Source organism: Pseudorca crassidens, chromosome 16 (genome assembly GCF_039906515.1).
Source record: "Pseudorca crassidens isolate mPseCra1 chromosome 16, mPseCra1.hap1, whole genome shotgun sequence".
NCBI lineage: Eukaryota > Metazoa > Chordata > Mammalia > Artiodactyla > Delphinidae > Pseudorca > Pseudorca crassidens.
Window position 1 is genome coordinate 80,677,066 of NC_090311.1, and position 18,875 is coordinate 80,695,940.

The following is an 18,875-nucleotide window of genomic DNA, read 5'->3' on the forward strand; positions in this document are numbered from 1 at the left end:
AGACTTGTTTCCACCTGAATCCTCAGGTTCACTGACACTGCACCCAAGATAATGACGCATTGTCCAAAACTTAAAATCTCTATCTTGAAGGCTACTATTTTTTTCTGAGAGAGCAGGGTTTCTCAGCAGTGGCACTATTCACACTTTAGGCTGTGTGGTTCTTTGTTGGGGGGGACTGTCCTGGACGTTGCTGCCTGGCCTCTACCCACTGGGGGCCAGGAGCATCACCCTCTTCAGCTGTGACGTCCAAAATATGTCTCCAGATATTTTCAGATGTCCCCCGGGGGCCAAAATGTCCTTGGGCCAAGAACCAGTGAGAGGGTGCAGGTGGAAACTGGGCTGAGTTGGTCAGTGATTTTGAACAAAAGTAGGGCTTCGAGGGGCTTAAGGAGCATCTGGCCTGCACAGAGCTCTGAGGACTCCTCTGTGGATAAAGAAAGATGCGATACAAGGAGTGAAAACAACCTTTGCTTCAACTGGCCGTCCTCAAGCTGTCGTTGCCGTGAAAGGTGATGGGTGAGAATGCTGAACTGGGCGGGACCCGTTAAAGCATAAGCCTTAGGCTAACCTGGGGCTGGAGTTTCCGCTGGCACTGCAGGCAACAGCCGGAGCCTCCAGCTGGAACGTGGCCATTTCCATGAAGGCTGTGAGTGACTGTGCTCCAGTACTGGTGGCTCCAGCCTCCCATCTGTGCAGCACCAGGGGTTATGTCATCGTAGAACAGGAAGCGGGGTCAGAACCAGAAAGAATAGGAGGCGGTACAAGCAGAGTGTCGCGAAGACCCGGCTTGGTGGTCGTTGGTGTCTGCTGGGGGTGCAGAGTCACTCTGAGGTGGAGGCTGGATCATCCTTTCCAACACACGCGTGAGCACACACACGTGCACCCATGTAAATGCACACATGTACACACACGCACACACAAATGTGCACCCATGCTCAGGCACACACACAAATGTGCACCTATGTACATGCACAATATACATGCATGCACACATACGCACACGCACACACAGATGTGCACCTATGCTCGTGTACACACATACACAAACACATACACACATGCACACACAGTTATGAAGGCGACGTATGATTCAAGTCCTGACTCCGTGGAACATGGGTTGAGTGCAGCAGAAGAGGTACAGAAGGCCCTTTATAGTTTGTCGCCAAGCAGTCCTCAGCGCAGGGACAGTCTCTACATCCACAGGTAGAGAGCCAGACCGCAGCACCGAGATAAGCCCGGTCTTACATGGCACTGCACACGTGCTAGAAACTTAGTAAATAAAGGCAGCGCTAGGGGGCCGGGCGGTGGCTGTTCTAGTCCCCACGAAGGCCAACCTTGATCGACTCAGATGTAACCCTGTTTCCCCGCTCCAGCTGTTGGCCTGGGGGTGGGAGCCTGTCATCTCTCAGTAGAGTTTTAACAAGACCAAGCCCGATAATTCTCCAAGTCAGCAATGTGCTGCAGGCGGCCTGGAGACCTGTGCTCTCCCCGCCAAAGCCTCCCAGCTCGTCACATCTCTGCTTTCCTCCTCCTCATCCTCCCGAGATTAAAAGGCAGGTAATGAGACACCCTCACTTTTAGGATGCCTGTACCTTTAAGGTGCTAGGGGTAATGCCATCCATCTAGTGGAATTCTACCCGAGGCTTTGTTTTCTACATGGAGACTCATTTAAAAAAAACTTTTTTTTTTAAATTGAAATATAGTTGATTTCCAATGTTGTGTTCATTTCTGCTGTACAGCAAAGTGCTTCAGTTATGCACACATATACATCCTTTTTCATATTCTTTTCCATGATGGTTCATCACAGGATATTGAATATAGTTCCCTGTGCTCTACAGTAGGACCTTGTTGTTTATCCATCCTATAGATAATAGTTTGCATCTGCTAATCCCAGACTCCCAGTCCTTCCCTCCCCCTCCCCCTCCCCCTTGGCCACCAGCGGTCTGTTCTCTGTGCCCGTGATTCTGTTTCTGTGTCATAGATACGTTCATTTGTGCACTGAGGCTCATTTTAATGGAAGAGCAGTAAGCGTCACGAAGTGTCATTTTCCTCTGAAAATAGAAAGGGCCAGTAAAGCATCTACCACTGGGGACCTGGGGTGGGCTCACACTCACTCAGGGAGGTCCCGTGGGAGGGCCTTTTCCCGACCGGGCAGTCGGGCCTATGGCTGCTTTCACACGGCACCGAGCAAAGGATGGGCTGACTCTCCGGGTCTCCTCTTCCATCTGCCCATGTCGCTCTGGGCATCTGCGCAGGTCCCTCTATCTCCCTCTGCCACTGTCCCCAGCCCCACATCAAGAGGAGTGACTTCTCTACGCCTGTGTGCAAGCAGCGAGGCATGCTTCTAATCCTTTCCAGAAAAGAAACCCACCCACGTTTAACCCCCTCTTTTCAGGACTTCACCCCTATCTGATGACAGGGGCATTTGGGACCATTTTCAGTGACAGCAGTTAGCACCGTTTCAAAGCTTCCCTCCCTGCATCTGCACTGCTCCAGCCTGGTTCTGCGGTCCACCCCTCCCCTCCCAGGACCGCAGGCAGCTCCAGGAAGTCTCTGTTCTGTGTCGGGGGAGCCTGTTCAGGAGGGCTGCCTCCTGGACTCTTTCTGGAAGGTTCTGGGCTCCTCGAGGCCACAGCATCTGCCCCACCTGCCTAGACCCTGGCTGCTCCCGTTTCCCACGGCCTGCTCTGACTCCAAGCCCCGGCATCCCTCTCAAGGGAGTTCTGGAAGGAGGTTGATGATGCTGGGGTGTTTCGCAACGACGTGCTCCAGCAGCCAACAGTGGAGCTATTTCCCTGACGTGTGGGTCTGGCGTGCTGCATGGGATCCAAAGTCTTGCTGGGCGAGCCAGCTCATTAGATCCTTCTCAGTTCCATCCTCGGAGCGTGTCTTCCGCACACACTTCCCTGCTCGCTCTGTCCCAGTTCAACCCCGTCGGGGATGCTGTTCCTCGTACAGCTGCCCACACTCCCGCTCAGGGATGTCAGAGGCCAGGGTGTTTAGAGGACGCTGGGACTGAGTGTATCACTGGTACTCGAGGCGACGAATGAGGGAAGCACCATTCTTTCCCTCCTCATAATACAGGGTGAGTCGCTTTCCCAGACCCACTCCCTGCGTTGATCCAAAAGGTAAAGGCCCCAGACCGTGAAAGATGTCCCTCGGGCACCTCTCTGCTCTCCACCCAGGCGATGCTTAATTACATGCAGGAAATGGAAGCAAAGCCCAAAAGCCTAGAAACATAAAAACCTGGACAGCCCGAGAAATCCTTCCGTCATTCATTTTAATCCCCTCTATCGTGCCTCATCCTCTAGTCATTAAAAAAAAGGTGGGGTTGGGAGCTGGAGGTTCTCTGAGAATCTAAATGGCCAATTTGAGATTGGATTTGGTGTCGTTTTCTCTCCACATGGTGGGAGAATCCAATTTTTATTATGAGTGACATAGTCCGAAAGCGCTATCCAGAAACACAGAGACGACCAGTGGAAGGGCCTGGGTTCTTGCCCTGGCCTCCCTGCCTCCCTCCCAAGAAGTGGAGGCCCCAGGGCTCCTGGACCAGACGGCCCCTTGTCTCAGCACTCACTCTGCCTGTGGACATAGCAGGCCAGCTCTGACCAGGACCTCCACCATCACACTCAGGGACCCAGAGCATCAGTGGCTATCCCTGAAGGTGACCATTGCAGCAGTTGTCACGAGGGTCCGAATACGGCCTGCAGTGTCAGGTGTTCGCTGGGACCTCTGCTGGATCAGCCTAAAGACAGTAAAATCCTTCCTGAGGTGACACAAGGGAGACTCAGGCCAGCTCAGGGTGACAGGAGCCTGAACACCTTTGCTCCGTATGAACGGACAAACTCGACTTTGTTTCGCAGCCTGGATTCTTTCCTGTACGGCCTCCACACCCTCTTCAAAGGTGACTTCAGAATAACAGCCCAGGATGAGTGGGTGTTTGCAGACATCGACCTGCTGCACAAAGTTGTTGCCCCAGCTCTCAGGATGTCCCTGAAGCTGCATCAGGTAAACATTCCTTTTTTAAAAAAGTATAAGCCTGAAACATCAGGGGGAAAAAATGACCTTTCAAAAACGCAGTCCCCTTCCTCGGCATGACATTGATGAGTGGGCTTCTGGTTTAGTAACTAAGCGTTGAGGCATCGCAGATTCTTGACGGTGTCCGTGACAGTGTGTCCTCAAGACCCCTAGGAGGTGGCGATCTCCCACTAGGATGGAAGAGGGGACTTGGCCAGAGAAAATGACATCAGAAGTGCCCACGCTGTCTCAAAAAGTCATAGGCACCTAAGCCACAAGCTCCTTGCCTAGCACGGCCCCGAGGCCAAGGGTGCTGGGTTGGCAAGGTGTCCTCCATCCACTCAGGGCCACTGTGAGACGTGCAGGTGGGCTTGGCCTTGCACCCACCCGGGGCCAGCTCTCTGGTCCTCCTGACCCAAAGCTGGACTTCCTTCCCCAGGACCAGTTCACTTGCCCCGACGAGTACGAGGACCCCGTGGTCCTCTACGAGGCCATACAGTCCTTTGAGAAGAAAGTGGTCATCTGCCATGAGGGCGACCCGGCCTGGAGGGGCGCCGTGCTGGCCAACAAGGAGGAGCTGCTGACCCTGCGGCACGTGGTAGACGAGGGCACGGACGAGTACAAGGTCATCATGCTGCACAGGAGCTTCCTGAGCTTCAAGGTGATCAAGGTACGGGGCCCCTCCTTCCCAGCTGGCCCGAGCCTCCCAGCTGGGGGGAATGTGAGAAGAAATAGGATGGATTGGCACCGATGCCCTCGCCCTGGGCCAGCGTCCTCTGTCTAGACCCACGGTCCCAGGGTTGGGGGGGCAGCATTGCCCAGCATGCAGGGCACCCCCGGGGCAGGCGGTGCATCTCCTCCAGGGCCCTTTCCCACCCAGAGAGCCGGTGCCCAGGTGACAGCTTTGGCAAGAAGTCCTGGTAGGCTAGACACACATGTCGCTGAGGGTCAGGATCTAGCTTCTTCTTTTTCTTTTAATTAATTAATTAATTTATTTTTGGCTGCGTGGGGTCTTTGTTGCACGTGGGCTTTCTCTAGCTGCGGCGAGCGGGGGCTACTCTTCGTTGCGGTGCACGGGCTTCTCATTGTGGTGGCTTCTCTTGTTGCGGAGCATGGGCTCTAGGCACGTGGACTTCAGTAGTTGTGGCACGTGGGCTCAGTAGTTGTGGCTCGCGGGCTCTAGAGCGCAGGCTCAGTAGTTGTGGCGCACGGGCTTAGTTGCTCCGCGGCATGTGGGATCTTCCCGGACCAGGGCTCGAACCCACGTCCCCTGAACTGGCAGGCAGATTCTTAACCACTGCGCCACCAGGGAAGCCCCTAGCTTATTCTTAAAGACTTTACAATTCTCTAAAATTCCAGACCTTCCTCTCATAACCTGTTCCTGAACCCAAGAACTCCCTTCCCAGAGATTCTCTTCTTCCTATAGCTTCAAACCACCGCGCTGAAACAAAGCCTTCCTTCCTTTTAATTTGATCTCTGTGGCCCCGTGAAAGTGGCATCACATCCACCTTACGGGACTGCCATTCGGGCTTGACTATGAAAGCTTCAGGCCAAAGTATTGCGGTCCCAGGTACTCAGACCCAGAACCAACATGCTGGCGGCCCCCGCCATCTGCTTTTCTCTCCGCATCTTCCCCGCCCTGCAGGTGAACAGAGAGTGTGTCCGTGGCCTTTGGGCGGGGCAGCAGCAAGAGCTCATCTTCCTCCGCAACTGCAATCCCGAGCGCGGCAGCATTCAGAACCACAAGCAGGTCCTCCGGAACCTGATCAGTTCCTCCTGCGACCAGCCCCTGGGCTACCCCATGTATGTCTCCCCGCTCACCACCTCCTACCTAGGGACCCACAGGCAGCTGAAGAACGTCTGGAGCGGACCCGTCACCTTGGACAGCGTCAGGGCGTGGTTCCGAGCCAAGTGGTTAAGGTGGGTCTTGACAACAAAGGCCATTATTTACCCGGATGCTGGATGGGGCGGGGCTGCGACTCCAGGGCTTCTGGTTGGAATGTCACTGTCCAGGGCTCTTTCCTCCTGAGATGAAAACTGCCGTGCCCAAGTGCGCCGCAGCGCATCCTTTGTTTCATCAGATGAGTCTGTCTCCCTCCCCCTTGCATCCACGGGCTGAGACTTGGGCTTGAGTCCTTGCAGTACTGCCGAGGTCATGGGTCTTTGGGAGTGGCTGTTACACATCTGTCTCAAAGAACGGGGCTTGAAATCCCTCCTCCCACCCGGCACTCATCTCTCATCCCGTTAAGTCTTCTCACCCCGTTGTAACGGTGTCCCTGGTGAGTTGGAACGAATTCTAAGATGTTCTGTCTGAATCTGGCAGAGCTCCATGTCAGGCCCCAGAGCTGAGGGTTCCTGTGGCTGGTGGGACCTGCGGCTTCTTCATCCGGGCGTGGTGTATTCGTTTATCAGACTCTGAGGTTTGGGGAACGGAAGCCCCTCTCTCCACCGATGTCCCAGGTGTGCTGCTCACCTGTAGAGTCCGGTCTGCCACCCTGATTTGGACACGAATGTGATGGGGCGTTTGGGACAATCAGAAATGTTTTGGTGAGACCCTTGAAGCGTTTCTCCCTCTCACAGGGTGCGGAAGGACTGCGATGCCGCCGGCCAGCCTGGCGCTGGCAACAGCCAGGATGCCGACGGCGGGGGCGCCCCGCCCGTAGGCGGCAGCAGCGCCCCCAGTGGTGAGAGTCGGGAGAGCAGCTCGGAACAGCCCAGAAAGGATGGGACCCGCCACCGGTCACCCCCTGAAGGGACAAGGACGACAGGTGGGTGCAGCGGGGGCTTCGTGTTACTGATAAGGCTCCTGTCGTCCCACTGGCCAACACTGTGGGTTGTGTTGTCGTTCTAACCTCTGAGAGCCCCTTTTTGCAGGAAAAATCAGTGTTGGGACAAAAGATGCCCCAAATATCCACGACTCTTATAGGTTCTACTCAGAAAACAACTCTCCATGTGTTAGATTCAGCATTTAACCTTTATCCATCTGTCTATCCATCACCTCAGCCAGCCAGCCAGCCAGCCATGTGTCTGTCCGTTGGCCCAGTGGTCACTCCCTTCCACCCCGTCTCTCACTCATTCAGTGCCTATTGGCTCACGTGCCTTTGTGTCGGGCTGTGTTGTAGCTCTTGATCTATGATGGTGCCTCTGTCTTTCTGTGAGTTGAGCCGCCGTCTGCAAGTCTGTGGCGAGGGAGCCAGGCTCCTGCTCTCCGTTGCCCACTGTCTACAGCTCTCCCCTTCCTGCACTTACACCTGACATTTCAGAGCATAAGAAAAGAGGGAAGGGGGCTTCCCTGGTGGCGCAGTGGTTGAGAGTCCGCCTGCCGATGCAGGGGACGCGGGTTCGTGCCCCGGTCCGGGAAGATCCCACGTGCCGCGGAGCGGCTGGGCCCATGAGCCGTGGCCACTGAGCCTGCGCGTCCGGACCCTGTGCTCCGCGGCGGGAGAGGCCGCAGTGGTGGGAGGCCCGCGTACCACAAAAAAAGAAAAGAGGGAAGAAGGGTGGCAGCAGGTGTGGATGGCGGGGGTGGCTTTGTTCAAGTTTGGGCTGAGTTTAAAGTTTAAAAGCAGTTAGGCTCAACCAGATGGATGAAGTCCCAAAACCCCAGTCCACTGGGAGGAGGGGGCTGCTTAGAAAAGATGACCCCGAGGGCCCGCAGAGGACGCACCCGGGTGGATGCGGGAGAGACAGATGCTTGGCCCTGGTTCCTGCTGGCACACTGGCACTCAGCTTTGCCCTTCAGAACCTGTTAGTGGCTTCGCCTTTTGGCCTCAGTGCTTTTACCATCCAGAAGGGTTCATTAAGTGCCTTTTTGTGCGTGTTCCCCTGCCAGCTCTGCACCGAATGAGTAATGAGGAACGGTTCCTGTCTCCTGGAAGCAAGGCTGAGGATTCCACTGAAATAGTGAGGATTTATACAAAGATGGGCAAGATGGTAGATAGATCGGGAGACAGAGAGGCAGACAGATGATGGATGATAGATGGATGGATGGATACATGATAGATAGAGATGAATCAATAGATGATAGCTAGGTAATAGAAGATAGATGAGAGATGGAAGGAAGGGAGGGAGAGGTAGATAGGTAGGTAGATGGGCAAAGTGATTGCCATTAGCTGCTTAGGGGGAAGAAGGCCGCCTTCCCCGCCCCGTGCCGTCTGCCCCAACCCCAAGCAGAGCGGTCGCCCAGCCAGAGGCCTCCAGTGTTGGGCTCTCAGGCCAGGAGTTTCTCATTGCTTAGTTAACAGTTGTTATCGCATGAGAATTTTAAGTTTCAAAATCACATAAAGGGATCTTCCAGGTGGGAAAATGCAAGGTGGGTTCCAAATGGAGAAATTCCTCAGCGCTTGGCACGTCTAACCAGGTGACCTGTGGGAACCACAGGGAGGCTGGAGTCTGGGGGTTTCTGGCTGGCGGGGCCGCAGGCTTTTAAAGAGCCAAAGATGGGCGTGCTGGACGGGCTCTGACTCAGTGAGCTGCCTCTTCCCTTTCGTAGAAGTGAAGCTGTGCCGGCGCTTGGGGCTAGCGCTGCTTCCTGTCCTAAAATCCAGGCCCCATAGGTTGTGAACACCCCCCCATTCACCGCCGGAGCCTGAGGCTGGGAGCAGTCACAGGTTTTCGTGGCAGATGTCGGAGCTGCATCTTCCAGAGCCCAAACCAGCTGTGCATTTTCCATCGTTGCTTTTTTTTTTTTTTTTTTTTTGCGGTACGCGGGCCTCTCACCATCGTGGCCTCTCCCGTTGCGGAGCACAGGCTCTGGAAGCGCAGGCTCAGCGGCCATGGCTCACGGGCCCAGCCGCCCCACGGCACGTGGGATCTTCCCGGACCGGGGCAAGAACCCGCGTCCCCTGCATCGGCAGGTGGACTCTCAACCACTGCGCCACCAGGGAAGTCCTCCATCATTGCTTCTTAAAATCGCTTCTCCCAAGGCCAGCAAGAGTGACCACCTTTCAGACCATCTGGCTTAGAGTCCCAAGGGGGCCCCAGTGGGCTGAGAGAAGCTGGTGGGGCGTGAGTCCTGGAGGGGGAATGACATGACAGATGGCCCCTTCTGCCCTCCAGCCCTCCCTGAAGCCTCACCATCCCCCTGCCTCAGTGGCTGCCCGGGGCGAGGCTTTCCTGAAACTCACCAGGGGGCATCACAGCTGGTGGCATAAGCCAGACACCCATTCTGCGGGGCTGGACAGGGATGGAGTCCAAACTTGCCTTCAAAAGGATGAAACACCATGAGACAGTTGGCTTGAAACCAGCCACTGGGACTCACAGCCACGCCTCAAGGCAGCAGGGAAATCTCGGGACGTCAGGGCACAGCAGGCCCCTGAGAGACATCTAGAAAAGCTCGAAGCTGGCATCAGAAAGGGACAACCTTACTCCCCACACCCAGGACACAGACACCTCCTCCTGCCCCTGGAAAACTGAAATGTCCCCTTCTTTTTACTACCACTCTGGTTAAAGCCATACGGGGACATGGCCACCTTTGGCTTGGTTCACTGCACGCGCTCACTCCCTGGGGAAGTTCAAGGCCAGGACCCCTGTCCCTTCTCTCCACGTCCCTCGGCGGCAGCTAGAAACACGCCCCACCTGTGAGTAAGCACCGTGTCGGAACCCCGACGCTTGGAGAACAAAGCCCAGGAGGGGGTAAGCTTCTGGTGGGATCCCAGGCTGCATCCCTCAGCGCCCGATAAACACAGGTGCTCACACGCGTCCACGCTGCAGGCTAGAGGAGAGCTGCCCCCGCCCGGCTCAGGCCTCCACCCACAGGCCGCCGCCCCTGAGCCGGTGCAGAGTGGGGATGGGGTAGGGGGACTCCCGTGCCCTGACAGGGCCAGGCGCAAAGCTGTCAGTTACCAAAGCCCCGAGTGCAGTAGCCCTCGTGACCCCAAGGACACCGGCCCCAGAAGGAGCCGCACATGGGGAGGGGGACGGCCCTGCCCGGCGCCACCAAGGACTCTTCCCAGATGACGCAGCCAGTGGTGAGATGCCCGAAGGCCCCTGGAAGAGGGAGGGCGGCCTGGGAAGCCACCCCCCCCACCCGCTGCCATTCCCAGCAGGACGGCATCGCCAAAGGGGCCTCTGCTGTGCAGTTGCTGGGTTTCCTTCTAACCTCTGGCTTCTCTGGCCGCCTCCTCGCCCTCCCTCCAACTGAATCAAACCATGGTGCCCGCAGCTTCCAGAAAGCAAGCCAGGAGCCTGCTCAGCCGGTGCAGGGAAGTTAGAGGTCGGTCTCCAGTCCTGGGGGGGGATATTCCTGATCCCGTATCTTTGTACTCGACCTGGAAGACTCACCTTCCCAGCTCCTGTTCCGTAGCTCGCCTCCCAGGCTACAGGGGAGGCCCAGGGCCCAGTCTGCACGGGCACACGGGTCGGGGGGGGGCGGTGGGTCTCAGTGTCTAGGTCAAGGCACTTTTGAAGCTTCCCAGATGGTTCCAATGGCTAAGGTTAAGAAGCCCTTGGCCAAACCCAAACCGCCTGGGGCTGGCTCTGTTCCCAGTCAGGGGTTGAAGAAGCTCTGGGTTTCCGTGCGAGGTGAGTTTTGCAGGTTGGGTCGTTGTTTCCTGGTCAGTGTGCCGCGTGCCGAGCCTGTCGATGCGCCGATGCAGTCAGAGAGGAAGGGCGGAGGGTGGAGAGCACCGCGTGATGCCACGTAGGCAACCAGTGATGACCAGTGTGCTGTGCCCTGTGGGAGTCCCTGGGGCCGAGGTGAAGGACCTGACTTCCCGGGCAGGGCATGACAGAGAAGCCTAGCTATGCAGCAATGATTGAGCCGCTCTCAAGGGGGAATGTGAATGAAATTCTAAGAACAGACTCTTGTTTTACCCACAGTGCCCAAGGCTCAGTGCCCATAACTGGAGTCCCAACTGCTCCCTCGCTCCCTGGGTCCCTGCTTCAGTCCCCAGCCGAGTATCCCCATCCTGGCCCTTGCCAGACTCCCAGAGGACTGCAACCCCAGGTGGGCATAGTGTGTGGACGCCCAGCACCTCATGCCTGACTCGCGGGCCCTCACGCCCTACGGCCAGGAACTCACTATGCAGCCCTAAGTGCGGCCTGACAACCTGCAGACTTCTTGCTGGAAGGGGACTCAGCCCACTGGTGGAGGCTGGTGGGCTGCTTGCTGAGGAGAGCAGTTAGGAATTTGTAACTAATCTGAATCCCATATTGGACAGGAAGGCTATCTCTTCTATCCTATTTTTTTAATAGTTTAGTGTTTTATTTTGAAATTTTTTACAGAAAAACTTCAAGAATAAGGCAATGAATACCTACATACATTTCATCTAGATTCAATAGTTAACATTTGATACATATAATTTCTCTCTTCTATCCTATTCTAAGGATTTGCACCACCACCTTTCAGATTACAATCAAAGGCAAAGGAATAGTGCTGGGATAATGAACAGGGGCGGGTAATTTACATGGCATTTCAACCCAGGTCCTAAGGAGGTTTTCCCTAGAAACGCTCCTAATTTGATAACGAAGTAACTGGCAAACTAAGTTAAACTACAGAATAATAAGTAGCATAGATGTATTTAGCTTGGTTTCGTACTTGTTCCATTTGCAAAATTAACTTTTAAAAAATCAAGAGCGACAAAAAAAAAAAAAAAACCCCAAGAAAATGTGAAGCAGTGAAATCGGGGCAGGGGTTACTCCATCTTGCATGGAACACGGACCATTCCCCTTTGTTACTGGAATGAGCTAAGTTCCCCCACTAAGTACGGGTGGTCTCTCCAACATCAAAATCACTGGCTTGCGGATGAATGTGGACTATTCTGGGGCAGCAATCAGCGTTACCGTATAAATCACAAGCAGATGTTTGGCCTTGCCAAGCTCTGAATAAACTAACAAATCACCATCTCTGTTCTTCATTCTGATTCGTCAGGGTCCCTTTCTCCCTCTTTCTTCCTCTATAAGAGTAACATACTCAGCTCTGCAGCGGGACCGTTCAGATGGGCCCATCCCCGGGGGGAGGGGGAGCCCCATGCCGGGGAGCTGCCTGCACTCACCCGGGGAGCCTGATCCCAGTACCACTCTGTGAGCAGCATTGCGGGGGGGGGCACCCCGATTTCTCAGCAGACGGGCAGGAGGGAGCCAGGTGGGAGCCCCAGTGCCCTCTGGAAACGGGCCCCCACCACCACAGTGGGCACATGGCAGTAAGGTCAACGTGAGGCAGGAGGGCCCTTTCAGCCAGTCCGCCGCTGTGGGAAGGGCAGGGCTAGAGAGGACCCGGGGAATGTCCACAGTAACATCTGTGCCCTAAGGAGTTACCTCGCAAAAGACGTGTTCCCATAGACAAACGTAAATATTTCAGAATCACCGGGTGCCCGGTTAATCACTTGGGCATTTGGGGTGAGGTGACATTCCTTGGGGGTACCCACCCTGCAGCCCCCTCTATTTTTACCCATTGCATGTAACTGTACCCACTCCTGGAGACACGTCAGTAGGGCAACTGGTAGCACCGTGACGTCACCAGCTGCCCCCTTCAGAATAATATTTTATTGATGTTTATTTTTTAAACTGAAGTACAGTTGATTTACAAATGTTGTGTTAATTTCTGTACAGCAAGGTGATTCGATTAAACGTATATATACCTTCTTTTTCATATTCTTTTCCGTTACGGTTTCTCATAGGCTACTGAATATAGTTCTCTGTGCTTCCCAGTAGGACCTTGTGGTTAAAATAATATTTTAGAATTAGACCCTGGTGAGTACTGAGGCTTAAGTCAAGGAACTCGGCGTTCCAGCAATTCCAGGCTCGTCACCCGCCTCGTCTCTAAAGCCGCAGAGGTAAGTCAGGCACAGGACAGGCGCTTTAAGCCCGCCTTCCTCCAGAGCTGTGCCAGGACCAAAGGCTCGGGCGGGCCGGTCCCTTGTGTCCAAAATGGCCTTGTTTTTCTCTCTCTTTTTTTTTAGATTTAGGCCAGGGTGGATATATGTGTATGTATAACTGATTCACTTTGCTGCACACCTGAAACTAATACAACGTTGTAAATCAACTAGACTCCAGTAAAAAATAAAATAAAGGCCTCGTCTCAGCAAGTCTCAGCAAGAGCTGGGCCAGGAAGGACCCCTGAGGGGAGGGACAACTGGCCAAAGGGAGCTGGGAGCCCTGACAGACGTGGGAACCCGGGCCGTGCACGCCCGAGTTGGGCCGGGGAGGGCTTCCTCTCAAAGACCTTGATCTTAAGGGAAAACTTTTCTAGAAAAAAAAGGCCACAGCATGTGGCTCAACCCGTTTTTCCTCTTTCGAAGGCAACTAGACATGATGCAAACCTGCATGCTTTCCCTTCATCACTGCTTATCAGAGGAGCCCGGGAACCCAGTCCCGAAGCAGGGACATGATGGGATTTGCCTGATGAGGCCACGTTATGGGTTTGCCCAGGACAGGGCTCCCAGGGACGAGGGACTTCGGTACGGAACCCAGGACAGGCCTGGGCAAACCAGACGGGTCCATCGCCCTGGCCTGTGGCCCACACCAACACCCCTGCCCCATCCTTCAGTTCTCAGGCCTCAGTGGAGCCCCGAGCTGGGCTCCCAACCCTCCATCCCAGCCCAGAAGGTGGGAGGCCAGCCTGGGTCCCTCGGGCCCCGCAGAGCAGCCCGCCTGCCTCAGCACGCGGACACTGACATGGGCAGCTGCCTGCCACGGCAAGCCGGTCTGCTCTGCTGTTTTTTTTTTTTTAAATCCCCCTTTTTAGAAAGCTCTGGTTGACTAGATAAGTGACTTTTTGAATGCCCTTGCTTTTCCCTCTTTGTCTTTAATTCCCACACTTATGTGTTGTTGTTTTTATTAAATTAATTTATGGTGGGTTTACGATGTCGTGTTAATTTCAGGTGCACGGCAAAGCGATTCAGTTATCCATACAGATATATCCGTTCTTTTTCAGATTCTTTTCCCACATGGGTTATTACAGACTATTGAGTAGAGTTCCCTGTGCTCTACGGTAGGTCCTTGTCGTTTACCTATTCTGCTCTGCTTTCCTTTAAAGGCAGGAGAAAAGGCAGGACTCAGTCCGTCCAGGCCCCCAGGGTCTTAAGCCAAACGCCGCCCATCCCACGCTCATCCGGCCCCACCGTGGACAGCCACCCGGCCTTCCTGCAGACGTCCACGTCGGTCCACGAGCTGGCCCGGCGGCTCTCGGGCAGCCGGCTGTCCCCGTGCACCTCGGCGGCATCCCTGCGCTCCCAGCCCCCGCCCGCCCCCGCTGCCGGCCACCTGAGCGTCCGCGAGCGGGCCGAGGCCCTCATCAGGTCCAGCCTGGGCTCGTCCACCAGCTCCACCCTCAGCTTCCTCTTTGGCAAGAGGAGCTTCTCGAGCGTCCTGGTCATTTCTGGGCTGTCTGCCGCCGAGGGGGGTAACACCAGCGACACCCAGTCCTCCAGCAGTGTCAACATCACCCTGGGCCCCTCGGCCAGGACCACCAGCCAGCCCGCACGGGTGAGGAGCTCGGGGGGTGGGGGGCACTCCTGGCCGATGAGCCCAGTCCCCCGGGCCTGCAGGCTCCCATCACCTGCCCTGTAGGGTTCCCAGAGTAACAGACAGGCAACGAGACGGGAGCTGGACTGGCCGCGCTCGGAAGCGGACAGGATGTATGGCACGTGTACCATAATGACGACGCCCAGGCAGGCGGTGGAGGGAGCCGGTGTCAGAGTCCCCTTCGCCCTGAACCCAGGATGTCGGGGGCGGGGGGGGGGCATGTCCTCCACGGGTGCAGACAGAACCTTCTCTTTCCACGTTCCTCTGGCTGAGGGAGAGGAAAGGACACACGTCAGCACTGCAGGCAGCTCACCATCAGTTCCGAGCCACTAGATTTAACGGTGGCTCCCGAGATGGCTTTCTACTTTTACGCAGTTAAATGTTAGAGAGTTTTGAGGACTTTGCCCAAATAAACGGTTCCTTATCGAGAATCCCAAGCTGGCTGGCGCTGGATGAATAACTGGGCTTCACAAGTTAAGTACGTAAGTAAACACCCAGCCGCTCTCTTCTGTACTGTGGTAGGGAGGGAGAAATCGGAGATGTTAAGGCAAAAGCCGGCATCAGGTTGGAGACTTCCACGCTCCGTTTGAACGGTCACACGCCGTCCTGCCCGCGAAGGGGCAGAGCCGCAGGCTGCTGGCCTTCTGGTTCCGGGCGTGGCTTTTTGGAGGTGGATGATGGGGGCTCTGCCCTTACCCTCTTCCCAAAGGGAGAAGCCCTACAGGCTGGCGCCTGCCCCCGCCCGCAGGAGAAGCCATACAGTGGCACCTGCAGCCACCCTGAAACCAGGCCGGCATGCACCACCCTTAGTAGAGCCGTGGCGTTGCAGCGATGGTGCGCTAGCCTTCAGGGCAGGGTTATGAGCATCCCGGAGCCCCGGGTTACTTTAGGAGTTTAAGTTAGATAGCTAAGCATAAACAAACTTCCCTTTTTTCATTTCCTCAGTAACGGTGCACAAAGTATCGCAGCTCTCTGCCACCCCCAATGTGTGTTTAAGACAGTCTGTGGATGCAGCTCTGGGATTCTGGCCAATTCTCTCTCCCACAGGGATGGCTGGGTCCTTGGGACCGCGTGCAGCCACAATAAAAAGGCCTCGGTCATACTGTTTGGCGTCAAACCTGCAGGACTGAGCAGCTGTGCAGGACTCAATGTATATGAAGTGACATTGACCCAAACTCAGGAAATCCAGGCTCACAAGTGACCTCTTGCCCAAGGTCATGTTTTTCCAGGTTACCCGAGAAGAGGGCCCTGTGTGCAGAGGCGGCTCCCTCTGCCCGTGGCTCGGGCTGCATGCTCTGTCCTCAAAGACCCCCCCCCCGCTTTGGTCCTCTGTAACTGGACCTGACTTTAGACTCTGACCCCAGGTTCCTGCCACACTGCTGGCTGGTACCTACAGCCGTGGGGTGGTCATCAGGGGAAGCAATCAGCTTTGCTGAGCCATCACTTGTTGCTTCTGTTTTCTCTTTGGAAGCACTTTTCCGAGCCGTGCGAACCCACGGAGGCCACCGAGCAGGGGCTGCTTCGAGATCGCCACGCGGCCGAGAACCTGCGGGTGATGTGCAGAAGGGCAAGCCAGGAGGACATGGGCCTGGACGACACGGCCTCCCAGCAGAGCGCTTCCGACGAGCAGTAGCTGAGCTCGGGCTGGAGAAGCCACGCCGTTGGGGAGGGACGCAAGCCCCCCCCCCCAGCTTCTCCCCTGTGCTCCCCAAACTAAACAGCACAAAGAATGACAGCCGGGAGACCCATCCTGTGGAAGATAAGTGCTGTGTACAAAACAGAATAACTTGATCTCAGGTTCTTGAAAAATATCTCACATGATGAACACAAACCTTGACACCAGGCCTCCCTCCTGCTCTGGCACTCGCGGCCCCAGAGAGGCGGGACGCGGGAAGCACCCCTCCCAGAACTGGAAAATTCAAATAAAAGCCATGTTAACATCTTAAGACAACTCAAATAGAGCACATAAATAACTCCTTCCGGTCCTGATGAAAATAAGACAGCTGCATGCTAAACAACTGGCATTCTGTATGTCACTGTTACTGTGGAAAAGAGGCGGACAGCAGTGCATATCACACCACCAGCTGGTCCAATGCGCTGATGTCCAGTCTACATATAAACATCTCACTTCTTTATAATATTTATGCAGATGTTAAGTAAGTATAAACCAGTGGCAGCTTTACTGCAAAAAATGTGATAGTGCATGCAGTCACGTCCAAAGCATCTTGTGAAAGGAGCCAACCATCCCCAGCAACGTGAGTGCAGAAGTCTAGTTGAGGCAGGTCACGGAGGGCCGCCTAGGAATGATGTTAACTGCAGTCACAGCAACGTCCTGCAAGAAGCCAGGCCCCGTCTCGCCCAGCGCTCCTGTGTGCTTCCCAGGAATGCACGCCTGTCTCCAAGCCAAGCAATCTTTACCGCGTCACAGGACATTTGCACATACCTTTGTTTTTGGAATTAAAATGTTTACAGTTATTGCTGTGTCCAGTTGTTTGAGTTCTGCTGAAACTGTTGTCACTTCTAAAAAAAACCAAAAAACAACAAAAGAAATACCACATCCTTCACTGTAAGAATGACATTTAGGCAACTTCTTTTTTTTTAAAAAAATTATTTTTTATTGACGTATAGTTGATTTACAATGTTGTGTTTGTTAGTTTCAGGTATACAGCAAAGTGATTCAGTTATACACATATATATTCTTTTTCAGATTCTTTTTTTTAATTGAAGTATAGTTGATTTATAATGCTGTAGGCAAATTCTGAGACAGCTTTTCTCATCTTAAGATTCCTATCAGGTAGAGCAGAAACCTGGCTTCTTCCTGACACGAGGGAGGAAGAAGGGATCGTAGAACACAGCCCATGGAGAATATCATCCCTGACCTGGCAAACCGTCACTTTTGGAAAGCCCTAAATAGTTAGGGATACGCAATTTGGAAACAGTCACACAAATTTCTTAAAGGTACCTGGAGTTTGGAAGTGTAGGCAGAGGGGAGGGTATTGCAGAGAATTCCTTACCCCTTGGAAGTAGATGGCAATATTCTTTTTTTTATAAAATAAGAATTAGAAATTAATAACAATAGGTAGACTCTGTATAATCGGAGACACAGTGCATGATTCTCAAATCAGCAATCCCTGGAGGTGCACGCCTTCTTATTTCTGATGGATTTGCAGACATCTGTCTGAAGAGAAGCTGATAGAACCTCACCGCAGTCCTCCAAGTCGGCTCAAGCAAACCTGGCTGGCAGTTCCCGAAATTCTTTTGGGCAACATTGCAGCCAAGCCCTCAGGTAAAGGGCAGCCTTGAGCTGTGAGCATGGCCTCCCCATATAGGGTGGCCACTTGAATTAGGTAAGACAATGACCCACGCCCAGCAGCATTCAGACTGGGCACTCCTCGGGCCTCCACAGGTAAGAAACACAGAGTCACCGCTTCCCCAGCCAGTGAGAGCTGCTCAAAGAGCTGGGAGAGCAGTCTGCAGGGACAGCGCGATGCAGGTGAGAAGGCAGACACGACGCGGGTACTCCTGCCACCGGAGATTCGAGAGCTGCTTTTCCGACTGCTGGGTTACTGCTCATCCCGCTTCTCTGGCAGCCTTTTGGGGCGCCGCGGGAGAAGGGAAGGTGTAGTTTACCCACATCGCGGCCAGACTCCTCAGACAGGGATGCCACCCTCTGCGCTGTCTATGGCCGTAAAGCCACCTGAGTGTGCGCTCTGAGCGTGTGCACACGCAGACCCACGGGTGAGATCGTGGCTGGATCCCCTCCAGGATTCTTAACGGACTGTCAACGACGCGGCCACGTGACTTTTTCAAGTGTTGCAAACAACTTCTGTATTTACAACTCATGAGCTTGTTAATCTGATCTTCAGCGAGTCAACTGTTTATCAGAGCGTATTCCTTGCAAAATACTGTATTATTAGCCCCCATTTAGAGGGGATTTTCCGAAGGTGACATTTCTTGCTGGAGTTATTCACCTGTTCTGCCACAGCTAAAGAGTTATTTATTTTCTACATTTGGACACTGAACAAAACTGCTTCTCCTCTAAAGATAATATAAACTGTAGTGCTTGGCCTTCTATAAATCACGGGGCTAACCTGGCATTACTGATTTTCATTTGTGCCCTGTGTGTTAAAGCCACCTGCCTGGCAAGTCGTTTTCTAAAACCGCTTTGGTGCACTGACCTCTCCTGGCCCATGAAACGGGCATCGCAAGGCCTGTTCCCCAAGCCCTCCTCCCAAGCCTGCTCCACTTTCCTACTGCTTTGTCCCAAGTCACAAGCACCTGCCATCAGCTGCCCCCAGCGCCCCTACTCCCACGCGGTCTTCCCAGACACAGCATTCTACGAACACGAGACAGACGGAGGAGGAGGGGGGAGGCCCATCCCACTTTCCTGGGCC

The 18,875-nt window shown here is 54.4% G+C and overlaps 1 protein-coding gene and 1 long non-coding RNA gene across 6 annotated transcripts in view; both read left to right on the forward strand.

Annotated features, from left to right (window-relative positions):
* The window catches only part of PCNX2 (pecanex 2), a 274,115-nt gene extending 257,159 nt beyond the window's left edge, over positions 1–16,956 (forward strand). For 3 of the 5 annotated variants that reach the window (XM_067711081.1, XM_067711083.1, XM_067711084.1), the window contains 6 exons: positions 3,864–4,008; positions 4,457–4,687; positions 5,663–5,937; positions 6,598–6,785; positions 13,994–14,442; positions 15,953–16,956. In XM_067711081.1, the coding sequence (XP_067567182.1) occupies positions 3,864–4,008; positions 4,457–4,687; positions 5,663–5,937; positions 6,598–6,785; positions 13,994–14,442; positions 15,953–16,114 (1,450 nt within the window). In that variant the 3' untranslated portion in view covers positions 16,115–16,956. Of the gene's footprint in view, positions 1–3,863; positions 4,009–4,456; positions 4,688–5,662; positions 5,938–6,597; positions 6,786–12,666; positions 12,792–13,993; positions 14,443–15,952 lie in introns of those variants that run through there. The other 2 variants (XR_010936051.1, XM_067711082.1) reach the window with 2 other exon arrangements.
* LOC137209416 (uncharacterized) overlaps positions 1–18,110 on the forward strand; it is a 426,966-nt gene extending 408,856 nt beyond the window's left edge. The window contains exon 2 of the long non-coding RNA XR_010936053.1: positions 17,142–18,110. This is a non-coding gene — a long non-coding RNA (uncharacterized lncRNA). The remainder of the gene's footprint in view (positions 1–17,141) is intronic.
* The last annotated feature ends 765 nt before the right edge of the window (positions 18,111–18,875 follow it).